This window comes from Heloderma suspectum, chromosome W (assembly GCF_057233095.1).
Source record: "Heloderma suspectum isolate Gila_16-S chromosome W, 16-S_ref, whole genome shotgun sequence".
Lineage (NCBI taxonomy): Eukaryota > Metazoa > Chordata > Lepidosauria > Squamata > Helodermatidae > Heloderma > Heloderma suspectum.
Window position 1 is genome coordinate 59,284,140 of NC_139475.1, and position 13,594 is coordinate 59,297,733.

The 13,594-nt window shown below is 45.9% G+C and overlaps 1 protein-coding gene across 1 annotated transcript in view; it reads left to right on the top strand.

Annotated features, from left to right (window-relative positions):
- The first annotated feature begins 1,458 nt into the window (after window positions 1-1,458).
- The window catches only part of LOC146334064 (receptor-type tyrosine-protein phosphatase S-like), a 256,868-nt gene continuing 244,732 nt past the window's right edge, over window positions 1,459-13,594 (top strand). The window contains 3 exon segments of the mRNA XM_084824914.1: window positions 1,459-1,622; window positions 5,866-6,070; window positions 7,572-7,713. Of these exon segments, the coding sequence (XP_084681040.1) occupies window positions 1,459-1,622; window positions 5,866-6,070; window positions 7,572-7,713 (511 nt within the window).

Here is a 13,594-nt window from a genome sequence, read left to right on the forward strand (position 1 = left end):
ATTTTTTGATCAGGTCACCTCCCTTGTGGACCGTGGGAATGCTGTAGACATCATATACCTCGACTTCAGCAAAGCGTTCGACAAAGTGCCCCATGATATCCTGATGAGCAAACTAGCTCAAACTGGGCAAGATGAAGCAACGATCCGGTGGATCCACAGCTGGCTACAGAATCAGACTCAAAGAGTGCTTATCAATGGGATCTTCTCAAACTGGGGAGAGAGAACAAGCGGGGTACCGCAGGGCCCAGTGCTCTTCAACATTTTTATTAATGACTTGGAGGAGGAGGTGCAGGGAATGCTGATCAAATTTGCGGATGACACAAAATTGGGAGGGATAGCTAACACTTTGGAAGACAGAAACAAAATTCAAAGTGATCTTGATAGACTGTACTAGGCAACTCTATCTACACTCCATCTGGAGCACATTTAATTGTAGCCCGAAATTTACACAACAAATCATGGCCCAATAAATTCACAGGAGTAGAAGGAGACAACAAAATGCATGCTCTGCAGTAAGAGGCCCCAAGGAAACAGTAACAGGCTGAGACATGGGACACACAATGGGAGTTCCAGAAATGCCACCCACTGAGACCGAGGATTTTGAACAGGGTAGTGATAAGATCTGAGGAGAGACAGTTGACAGGGTGGCCCCAGTATCCACTAGAAAAGGGGTGGGAGTACCGTTTACCGAGAGGGAAAGGGAAGGTTCAGAGGAAGGTTTGCTGGAGCCCTTACTACACCATCATTCTTGAGTTCCCATGTGCTGGGCATACTGGCCAGATGGGTGCTTGTGGGTTCATAGGGAGCGGTGGGGGTGGTGGGAGACCTTGTGAAGCTGGTTGCCCTTGCTGTCCTCTTTCTGCCATCTTCCTTAATCTCTTGCAGCATTAATTTTTCCAGTGCCCAGGTTTTTTGCAGTAATGACACAGGCCAGAAGGCTTTTGACCTGTTCACATCTGGGGGAGGTGTGAGGTTGATGGCAGGATGGGCTGGTTGGTTGGATGGATGCTGTAGTTGGGCCAATTGCAGGGCGATCAATTGGGTTTTCTGGTCCTTTTTCTTGTCACGTTCTTTTTGCTGGTTTTCCCAAAACTGGGCGACAGCTGCAAGGATGGCGACTGGAGCTTGTCCTTTCCACCCAATCACCTTATCCTTCAATTGTTTGGCCATATCAGGGGTCATTCTGTCAATCCAACTGGTCACGCACAACTGCCGGTTGGGGTCTTCTGTGATGTCTAGTCGGGTCGCCTGCCGAAAGATTTCTGAAAACCGGGACCAGAAGGCTGCTGGGTATTCTTCTGGCTTCTGCTTACACATTTGGACCTTGGACCAATCCACTGTGACTAGAAATATTTCACGAACTGCATTCAATAGGCCTTCCTGGTGGTGCCTCAATGCCTGCAGGTCCAATTCATTTTCAGGCACTCTTGGAAGTGGATCAGGTCATCTGGCTCCATGATGAGGCTCATCTCCAGTCCCTCTTCTAGCCTGCTGGAAAATGAGGGTAGCCTCATGGGCTGGCAAAGCTGCTCAGAGAAACCACTCAGCATCTTGATGAGTGGGATTGTAGAGGCCAAACATGCGTTCCAATTCCTCATGGAACTTTTGGGGATTTGTTCGAGGTGAAGGGAGCAGATTCTTCAGTCCATTTAAATCTGCTACACTCCAGGGAACATGAACTCTCTGAGGCCCCACTCCAGTGGGGCCTGGAAACATGCGGAGCGGAAACAGCGAGGCACTTGTCATTTCAGGTGGCAGAACTTCGGGAGGGGGGAACCACTTGGCACTCAGGGAGACTGCTGCTGTCCGCCCCCGCCCTGTCTGGGGATCTTGTAACTGCAAAACAGCTTTTATTTTCCCCTTTTCTTCAACCAGTCTTGTTACAACCCATCCCTTCTTTCTGGTTCTCTCGCAGAGACATTTATTTAATTGTGATAGGGACAGATTCGCAAGATCGTTTGCTGCCCGAACAGCAGCAGGGGATAGGTCAGGGAGAGAGAGTGAAGGTAACAGTGTACTCATAGAATGATAGGGTGACAGATCAGGCGGGGAAATTATGGTAGAGCTGAGAGAGTGAGTAGCGGGAGGAGATACAGATGGAGTTGCAGGAGCTGCTCTCGGCGGAACCTGTCCTACCGCAGGTAGTGGAGGGGGAAGAAGTGGGGGTGAACAGACAGAAGGAGACCAAAGATCGAGAAGATCTTCAGTCTCTGGGGAGCAGTTAGGCAAAGAAGGATACACAGAAGGAGCTGCACTGGCTACCAGTTGTTTTCTGGGCCAAATTCAAGGTGTTGGTTTTGACCTTTAAAACCCTATGTGGTTCTGGCCCAGCCTATCTCAAGGAGTGCCTCCAGCAACACCAGACAGGCTGGTCAACAAGATCAGCCTCGGATGGCCTTCTCTCTGTCCCATCAGCCAGGACAGCTAGGCTGGTGAGGACGAGGGAGAGGGCCTTCTCTGTGGTGGCCTCCACTCTGTGGAACTCCCTCCCTAGGGAACTCTGCCATGCCCCCTCTTTAACGAGCTTCCGCCATGCGTTGAAAACGTGGTTGTTCAGGCAGGCATTTGAGGTGGGTTAGGGTATTTTAGAAAATGTTTTTACTGTAGAATTTTATTGTTTTAAACTGTTTTATTGTACGCTGTACATCGCCCAGAGTGGCTGGGTGACCAGCCAGATGGGCGATTAATAAATTTAATAATAATAATAATAATAATAATAATAATAATAATAATAATAATAATACAAGGGCACATAAGGGGGAGCAGAGGCTCTCTGAGGCAGCATATCTCGACATTTTGCTTCACCCTCAGTTTTTGCAAGTACAGACATGTCTTTCAACTGTTGTTCTATTTTTTTTTTTTACTTTCACAGCCTGACTGGCTAATTGGCCTTCCAATTTTTGTCTATCGGCCACATCTCTCCACAAATACCAGTAATCCATCTGTCAGGGTTTAGGATTCTCTAAAAATCCTTTTAGATAATTTAATTTTGCCAAATCAAAAGAACCTATTTCAGGCCATTGCAATGTAGGGTTTTCATAAGTAAATCTATTCTAAACATGACAAAGAAAAGCCATGCGCTTTACAGTTAATCCGCATTTTCCTCGGTTGACTATTTTAACCATTTGCACCAGTGGCGAACCAGGTGGCCATCTCTTTGACTGCGAGGTCCCCATGGTAGAGTTCCAGCCTAGTTCTCCACAGCTGGCAGCCCAACTGAGCTATCAGGCTAGGACCATCAAAAGAAAGACTCACCCACCTGGCTTAGTTTAGGAGCCTGTTCTTGGAGGGAACTGCTTCCTAGGTCAGTCTCTTTCAACCCGGGTGTCAGCTCACATACCACAGGTCACAGCTTTGTGGGGCTCGCCACAGCAGTGTTTTGTCTTCCGGGCACACAATCACTCACACACACACTTGAAAGCCAAAAAACCAGACAACAATATAGTCAACCTTAAAATCCAAACATGTATAACTAAACCATTTCCCAAAGAATTTGTTTTAAAGGGGAAATGATGACTCTAACTGCCTGCAGTAGCCCACGCTGTGCACGAGGTGCTGAAGTGCCAGGAGATTTTACAATTAGGATCTCTTACCTCTTGAAGACATGAGTGCTGACTGGTGTTCAAAAACCCCACTCACAGGCAAACCACCCGGGAGTGCCATCCATCCCTCTTCTAACACCAAACTGTCGGGTTCTCCACTCAATAAGGAATGAGGCTGGAGGTTGAGGTTGAGTAAACACTCCTTTATTCGTGCATGAGGTTGAACGCCAACAGGTGGGAACAACAACCCTCCTCTAACAAACACACACTTATATATTTTAGGTTCATATAATCAAAATGTAGCCCAATGGCCAATCACAGTACAGCATACTATTAGCATATATCATTACTCAAGATTTTCCTTATCATATGACAACTTCCAGATTAGTACAGACTTTGCAACATTTACAAAAACTGTTGGTTAGCGAGCAGACATTTCTTAACTGCAAGAACAGCAATTCTTATCAGTGAAGGGGCAAACAGGAAACATCTGGCACATTGCTCAACTTCTCGGCATAAACAGAGCCTCACTTCCCAGGCACATCCTAGGCCCTGACAAGATACTAGCCTTGGCTAGCATGGAATGTGCTGAGGCTGCGCTATCGACCTCTGACTCATCTCACATGCTCAGCGGCCCACTAGCAAGGGAATTGCACTTCCCTGACCTGGCTCTACTTCTCCCATCATATCCAGCAAGCAGGGCCATTGGAAACTGGAGTTCAACACATCTGGAGGGAGCCAGGTTGGGGGAGCCAGGTATAAAGAAGTGAGTAAATACAGTGCGGGGGGGGGGGGAGACACTAGTCTCCCCATCATGGTTAGGAGTTTGGGTGATGTTGCATCTGCATCAGGTGGACCACGATGTGGGGCAGATGTTGGAGGGACACATTTAGCATGGGGGCCAGCGTGCCAAGCTGTGCAGAGCCAAACCAGGTGGAAAGGATCGCTTCCCGCTGTTTTATGTTCCGCCACACTCCTTGCCCTTCTCCCAGCCCAGTCTCCTTCTGTCTTGTTAGTTGAAAAATTACAGAAACATTTAAATAGCAGTGCCACAGACAGCTGTGCTCAAAGTTTTGTGGTTGTTCTGTATTTTAAAACACACACACAGCACACCATGATGCAAATCGTAAAGCCACCTTCTGTCATCCTTTGGGGAATGGTGGGTCTCGCACAGCCGTGCAATGCGTATTTATACACACGGAGCTGTTGAGTGTGATGCAGGCCAAGGTGGTTTTTACAGCAAAAAGGGGCCATCAGCACCACCACCCCTGCTATCCAATACATTAGGTGGACCAGTTCTGGTCCTCCAAAAGTAGTTGGACTACAACTCCCATCAGCACTAGCCAGCATAGCCATAGTGAGGGATGATGTGAATTGCAGCCCAACCATACTGAGAGGCAGCATGGCATAGTGGTTAGAGTGTTGGACTGGGACTCAGGAGACCCAGGTTCTAGTTCCCACTCAGCCATGAAGCTCACTGGGTGATTTGGGGCCAGTCTCTGACTCTCAGCCTGGCCTACCTCACAGGGTTGTTGTGAGGATGAAACGGAGAGAAAGAGGATCATGAACGTTGTCTTGGGCTCCTTGAATGAAAAAGGTGGGATATAAATGTAAAAATAAATAAGTATACATACTTCTAGAGGGCCACAGGTTACCCACTCCTGCCATACATGTACACAGAAGGGAATAAGATAAGGATGTCAGTCATTGGGAAATGGTTCTTTTTTGGCTTGACAGGACCATGTAGGTCTCACTTTGTGTCTGCGAGCCAAGCAGCAGGCTGTTCCCTGTACTCCGGGAACTTTTCTGCACGCCGGGGAGGGGGGGTCTGCAGTTTGTGCAAATTTGGCGGTAATTTGTGTGAATCACTCTGAAATTAGCAGAAATGGCAGAACCTTCCCCCTAAAATGCATAAATTCCCAGAAAATCTGCAAACTGGCTTGACTCACTGCAGATCAAGTTGCACACTGCAGCAGGAACTGAAATGAAATCCAGGGGGCTGAGCCTAGGAAAATGTGTCGAACTCCACCCCCACAAACAAATTTCTCCAACATCCCTAGAATGGGAAGGAAGTGAAGTAGAGATAAGCCATCCATGCATATACAATTCCCCTGCAGCTATCTCTCAAGGCTTTGTGGGGCATTTTGTGTGTCTCCCAGTAAAAAAAAGCAGTTCCCCAACGCTGCGTCACACTTTAATGTGACCATGAAACAAGGCCGGGGGGGGGGGGGGGCGGATAACAGTCGATCAGTAAAATCAAGCAACAGCAGAGTCAAATGCTTCTTCAAAGAAAAATGTTAAATATTGTTCATCGACCATTCAGCGTATTTAATAAGCCTCTCCCCCTTTTCCTGTCTCTTTCCTCCCCTCTTGCTGGTAAAGGTCCCCCAGAGTTTATCAAGAATCCTGTGGACCAGATTGGGGTCTCAGGAGGGGTGGCATCCTTCGTGTGCCAAGCAACAGGAGACCCAAAGCCCCAAGTCATCTGGAACAAGAAGGGGAAGAAGGCGAATTCACAGCGGTTTGAGGTAAGCAGTTTCTGTAGAAGAGAATGAAGAACCTATAGGCTTCAGTGGGCAAAATCCAACCAGATGTCCTACTTACAGTAGACCCATTGAAATGAATGGGACTTAAGTTAGTCCTTAAGGGCACAATCCTATGCATGTTTAAACAGAGAAAAGGCCTACAGCTCCCAGCATTCCCCAGCCAGACTTGCAGGTGACTGGCCTTTTCTCTGTCTAAACATGCATAGGATTGTGCCCTAAGCCTCATTCATTTCAGTGGGTCTATTCTAAGTAGGGCTTAGGTTGGATTTTACCCGTTAAATATAATCAATCTATGGGTTGCAAGGAAGAGCCAGGGTGGGGGAAGATATTGAAATAGGGAGACATGGGTTCAAATCCTCATTCAATCGTGAAGTAGGGGTGGGTGAAAAATTTGTCTAGTTCACATTTCAATGTGACTTACCAAATCCCTACCTCCCAAACCTAAACACAAAGCAGAATGTGGTTTGCCGCTGAAATCAGTACATTTTCAAAGTTTACGATGCAGTTACCAAAAAAAGCATTCCAGAAAATGTATACTGACAGAGGGATGCATACATTTGTAAATGTGTGCACAACAATGCAAATATTTTGGGAAAATGAGTTCAAAAATGAGTTAAAAAAATGCAAGGAAAAGCAGACAAATTTCCATCCAGTTTTTTGTTTTTTTTTTAATTGCAATCCAATCCAGAATTGAGGCAGAGCAAAGCATTGGAGAAACAAGACCCTGAACAAAATTGACCGTGACAGATCTATCAGTGCCTAATGTGAAGCAAACAGGGTGACCATCATCCAGTCACTGTCTCTCAGCCTACCTCCCAGGGTTGTTGTGAAGTTAAAGGGTGGCGCAATGGCAAGAACATGCTGAGCTGTTTGGCAGATTGGCAGGATATTAATGTAATAAAATGACACACATGCACATGCAAATGTTTGTGACGGAAGTGCTTAAATTTTTGAGGTTGAGGGTGGGTTGTTGTTGAAATGTGGGTTCTTGTGTTGTGTGAACCCATGGTAACAAACCATGGCTTGTTAACCACAAACAGCCCACAAAGAGAATCCATGGTTTGTTGCTGGATTCCTTGTTTCTTCATGGTTAACAAACCATGGTTTGTTCAGGCGGCTGGGTTCCACAAGAACCTACGTTTCAACAACCCATGGTTCAGCGATACCCCACACTCAACCCATACTCAGCCTTGAGTCTGGGTTGAGTGTGGATTGCCGTGTTGTGTGAACCAGGTCAGTCTCTGTTAGAGATCCACTGCAATTGGCTGGAAATAGCAAAAAGATCTACTGCATGCGTACAGCAAGTTTCACTTCATCCTTCTTGTTTTATTCCCTTCCACATTTTTAAATACTCTTGACTTGGTATAGTAATGTATGGGAAGTAATTACCATGGACAAGACAACTACTAAGCAGAAAGTGACATCCAGCCTTAAACACTTCATCTTTTTTAATTCCTCTTCTCTCTGCCTCTCCCCACTTCAGACAATCGAATTTGACGAAGGTGCTGGTGCCGTCTTGCGGATCCAGCCCCTCCGCACCCCCAGGGACGAAAACATTTACGAGTGCGTGGCCCAGAATTCCGTCACAGAAATCACTGTCAATGCCAAACTCACTGTCCTCAGAGGTAAAATCCTGAAACTGGGCAGGTGCAAATGTGACTTGAGTGTTTTTGTTTTGTGGGTATAAGGCTGCCATTCTCATTGTGCTTATTGAAATCAGTGGGACTTAAGTCTGAATTTAACACACTTAGGATCGGGCTGAGTGGCTGCCATACTTAGAGCAAAACCATTGGCTTCAGTGGTGCTTACTCCCAGAAAACAGTGAGAGCTGTTTGGCAACGGAAGTGACTGCCTTGGGAGATGGTGGGTTCTCCTTTGCCAGAGGGATTTAAGCAGAGAGTGGAGGGCTGTCTCATCAGGGATACTATAGCTGCACCCTGCAGCGCAGAGCCTGCATTGAGCAGGGGGTTGGACTAAATTATCTGTGAGGTCCCTTCTGACTATATGATTGTCTAGAGGACTGCAGCCTTAGAGAAGGGATTTGGGCATTCATGTCTCATTGGGGACTTTTGAGGAGTGTTAGCCCACCATAAAAGTCATAATTCAATATTTTCTTCCCCCAGTCCCCATTTGTGGTTTTGAGGAGCAGGAATAGAGAAAGCAGCTCTGCAGATTTCTTTATTTCATGTTTACCCCACTCTTTGACTATAAAATCCTCCCCCCCCCCCCACTCTTCCTTAGGGCAGGTAATGATCAGTAAATACAGAATTCTTGCCTTGTCTGATTCTGAATTTGCACATGGACATATATATATATATATATATATATATATATATATATATATATGAATATATTTCCTGCCACCTGCTCCACCTTATCCTTCTAACTGGAGGTGCCCAGAATTGGACCTAGGACTTTTGGCATGCAATGCAGGTCCTCTACCAATAAGTGACAGGCCTTCCCCTAAACATAGGAACATAAAACGCTGCCTTATGCAGAATCAGACCCATGGTCCATCTAGCCCAGTGTTGTCACCACTGACAAATCACAGTGGCTGACCCATAGGTCAAGCATACCAAGAAACGGACAGGCCACATTTTGTATTTTCCCTCCACCCACCTCCATAGAATCATAGGGTTGGAAGGGGCCTACAAGGCCATCGAGTCCAACCCCCTGCTCAGTGCAGGAAGCCTGATTCCCAGGCGGTCTCCCATCCAAGCACTAACCAGGGCTGACTGGCAGCGGCTCTCCAACGTTTCAGGAAAGAAATTTTCCTGCCCTACCTGAAGAAGCTGGGGATTGAGCTGGGACCTTCTGCTGGCAAAGCATGAGCTCTATCACTGAGCTCCAGTCCCTCCTGTAAAAATCAAGACACCAATCCTCATGGGTCTGAATAAAAGGGCTCATTTAAATAGGAACATAGGAGCTATGGCCTTTTCCTAACAATAAAACACACATAAAAAGTGTGTGAATGAGTGAGAGAGAGAGACAGAGTTTAAAATGCAGCAGGACAAAAACTATGTGTGTAATTAGGTAGGTAGGTATGATACAAAAATCCTACTCTATCCCTGGTAGACACATTCAGTTTGTTTACCAAGAATGAGAGGAGGCAGAGGTCTGGTCCAACACGGTTTTATTCTGCAGAATAAGGCAACCCTCAGGGCGAACGCTCCAACAAAGGTCACACTCAAGTGATGTGATCCAAACGTTTATATCGGCAAGTCTCTGGGGGCTGCCTTACGCCTGCTCCCTACCACTTTGTCTAGCTGAAAGGGAGACAGGAAACAGACAACACCTTTCACATACCTAGGCATGTGCAGAGAGAGGCAGCAGAGAGATAGTTGTGTTCTCTAACATAAATACATTCTTGGCATTCCTGAGTCTCTGATAAGGCGCTGTGTCTTTGTCAGCATGGCAATCTCACACAGAGGTAGTAGAATAGACATAGCCTAGCTTATAAAACCATGCGATAACAGACATATTACAACTGACATTTCTGTAACAGGTAGAATAAAATAAAATGCTTTCTAGATAAAACAAGCTTTTTGTTCAACACCCGTCTGGAAAAGGAGGGCTTGTCAGCTCTCCCTAGGGAGAGATCGCAAGCCCTGCTCTGAACCTCTTTTTTCTTTTTTTCATGAAATTTTATTTTATTTCAAAATAAGGTTAACCAAACAAAGGCAACAAAAAGAAGAACATACATAATAATGAATCAAAATCACTAAAGAAACAAAGGGATTCACTAATTATCATTCTTAGTCTATAACAGATATGCTTATGGAACATCTACAATAAAATTACCTATGTAGGAGCTCAAGATCTAATGATAGTAAAATGAATAAGTAGTCCTAACAAATAATGAAGCTGATGTGAGTTTAATGAATAAATATTGAAATAAAATTACCCTTTGATAACACAACAAACGTAATCTCGAAAAAGGAGAAGAAGAGCAGAAGTCTTGCGTGGTCCTGGTGTTTGGCCAGGCCACAGATGAATACTTGTCTGTGGGGGGCCTGAGGCATGCATTGTGTGCCTTGTTGGAGCAACTCCACTGGGTGCTGGCAAACAGGGGAGTGTCACCCCAGGGGGTGGGCAGGGGACCCATTGACAGGTCACCCTGACCAGCTGTCATTATGAGGCCCTGTCACAGCTGGTTCCCTCCCATGCTAGGCCTCAATAGGCTGTCTGTTAATTGGCATGGCTCTCTGGTTAGTGAATAAGGTTGCCACCCAGCCAGGGTTTCACCGGCTTGAGAGGAATTTTTATCCTCCTGGATTGTTGCCAGAACTGGAGGATGAGAGGATGGTAGGGTGGAGGAAATAAAATTCCTGCTGGACACCATTTGCCATTCTTGTGTCACTAAGCGCATGGTGGCTGATTTGGCAGTAGCGCTGATGTGAGAATTTGGTGAACGCATGCATCATTTTGCCCTTTAAGAACATGATCATGGTGGTGGCTGGTACCATTTTGGAGGGAGTCCTTGTGGTCCATAGAGCATAAGAAGCTGCCTGGTACGGAGTCAGACTGTCCAGCTGAATTTTGTGCGCAGTGACTGGCAGTATCACTCCAGGATTTCAGTTAGAAAGACTTCCCAGCTGTACCTGGAGATGCTGCTGGGGTTGAACCTCCTGTATGCAAAGCAGGGGCTCTACCACTGAGCTATGGGCCTTCCCTCAAAAAAATAACGTTAAAATTACAGTCCTCATGATTCTAAAATAAATAAAAATAATAAAATAAATAGGAACCTAGGAAGCTGCCTTCCAACTAGTCAGACATTTGGTCCTTTCTCAGCTTTCAGATGCTGGGTATTGAACCTAAGACCTTCTGCATGCAAAGCAGGTGCTCAGACACTGAGCTATGCCCCTTCCCCTAAAATTAAAGTAAGTTTCCAGTCCTCATGGTTCTGAATAAAGGGCTGGTTTTAAATAGGAACATAGGAAGGTGCCTTGTACCAAGTCAGACTGTTGGTCCATCTAGTTCTGTATAGTCTAAATCCAGGATGGGGCACGTGTGGCACTCCAGATGCTGTTGGGATGAAATTGCGATCATTCCTCACTATTGGCTGTGCTAGCTAGGACTGATGGGAGTTGTAGTCCCAACTACATGTGTCAATGTTGTATTATTTTTACTGTGTTTTATTGCTGGCCACCCTGATTTGGGAATTGTTTTATCATGAAAAGCAGGTAAGATATAAAAAAAAAGAAAAGAAAATCTGGAAAGCCACCCCTGGTCTACACTGACCAGCAGTGGATCTCCAGGATGTCAGGCAAGAGTCTTTCTAACCCTACCTGAAGACAGCAGGGATTGAACCTGCGACCTTCTGCATGCAAAGCTACAGCCCTTCCCCAAACATAATGGGAAAATGTGGTTTTCCATTACAGGAACAAACCTCCCTGAACCTCATGCTCACTCACTTCTTCTCTTCTCTTCTGGTTTTAAAAAAAGAACAGTTTCCCTTTACATCCAGCCTTGGCAAACTGTGGGTTGTTTAAACTCCAGTTGGTTCAAACAAGCCAGGATCAAGCTGTGGTTTCTGATCCCAGATAGTTCACTAACTAGAGTTTAAACAAACCTGTTTCAAAGGTTGATGTTGTAGTAGCAAGGTGGAGGGTCAGACTAAGTAGCCTCATGCTTCATGTTTTTGCTGAGCTCTTTCTCCTTCAAATACATTTTGCAAGCTGAAAAGATGCAGGAATTTCTTATCTTGTCAACAAGGCTAAGGTGAGAGTTATCATGTTCTCTGCTTATCATGCCCTATAACCCATTTCCTGGGCTATAAACAATGGTGCTAGAAGAGGAAATGCTGAATACAGAAAAACCACACGGAGGGGGGTGGAAGAGCTTTTTCATATGTGTCATAATGTCTGTAAAAACAATTTGCTGATGTACTTCGGGGCTTTTGGCACTTTGGAAGTTATTCTGGCCATAAAGCCCGCGCGTTAAATAAAGAAAAACTCTTTTTCCTTCACTCCGTGGTCTCTCTCACTCTGATTTCTGCAACATAAATGGTGCCGTGACTCGGATGTGGCAGGCTCTGAGACAGAGAGGTGGCAGTTGCCTGCTCTTAATCGCTGCGCTGGGAGGGAGAGCTCGGCGCACGCCTCCCTTTCTTGGCGCCACCAACCTTTTTGTCAGGTGAACGGGAGAAAGTCTGCGCCGGGACCGCCCAAACGGCAGCGAGCAGCAAGAGAACCCCAGTAAGCGGAGGAAGGAACCTGAGCCCTGCCCATACTGCAGCTGCAATTGAGTTGAAACCCACATTGGAAGCCTTCAGGATATAGGCAAGTATATGAAGATGAAATTGGGCCCTGCCTTTAGGATAAAGGCAATTGTATGAGGTTGAAATTGGGCCTTGCCTTTAGGAGAAAGGCAAGTGTAAGTATACATATACAAGGGGAACCCATCCAGTTGGGGTGGAAGGGGGACTTGATCACTCCCTGAGCAAGCCCTAGTACTCAGCAAGGCGCTGAGGAAACTGCTTTGCTCTAGTGGAAAAAGTGGGATAGTGGGAGGCAGGAACGTATAAATGAAGTGATAAAAGATTGTGTGAGTGGCTACTGCGGTTTCTGTCGCATACTGTTGATCGTCCGGGTGCCCAGGCCAGTAGCAAAGTGCATGGTGTAAAAATTCATCTTGTGTCGGCCAGTGAGACCCCTTACTCGCTGACCAATCCCCTTCCCTCTTTGTGTCCGTCTTCATCTTAAGTGGGAGGCTATGGGAGGTGGGGGAAGCAAGACTTGCACCCCCTTGGGATGTATGTTAAAAAAAAAATTCAAAAAAGGATTCAGTGGAGATTATGGTGACCCTCCCATGGACCCCCAGCGGCTGCGAACATTGTGTGAGGTAGAATGGCCTTCCTTTGGTGTAGGATGGCCTAGTGGGGGTTCTTTAAAGCCCGGTAAAATTAGCCGTGCATATTCTGTAGTAATTGGAGAGCCTAGACACCCTGATCAGTTTCCCTATATAGACTCGTAGGATTCTGTAGTCCGAACCTCTCCCCCGTGGCTAAAGAAAGACCTAGAACTCTTTGCGTGCCCGTCCCTTGATTTTGACGGGCCCTGAGCATGCAGCCAGAAGAGCAGTATGATTGCTGGATCTGCTCCATCATGCCCTACCATGCAAGAAGTGTTTTCCAGTCATTGTGTTAAATTGCAAAGAAAGTTTGTTGTGTATATTTTATGATTTCTTAGATATCATAAAATATATGTGATATTTGCAGATGTTTTTACTGTTAGTTGCAACTCCAAATGATATTGAGTGTGGTTTCCAATGGTTGACAGGGGCAAAGACAAGTAGAGAAAGACAGAGAGATAGAGAAAGTGGCAGACAGATAGAGAAGGGGAAAAAGAGGCTATCCCAAATGTGCATCATTGGGACTAGTGTAGGGCAGAAAAGTTTAAGTAAGTGAGTTTAACTTGCAGAGAAGACAAGTGAAAAGACAAGGCTGGTGCATAAAGCAGAGAGTTTTATGTAGAAAGTTTGAAACATAATCTGCAATGCAGGCTG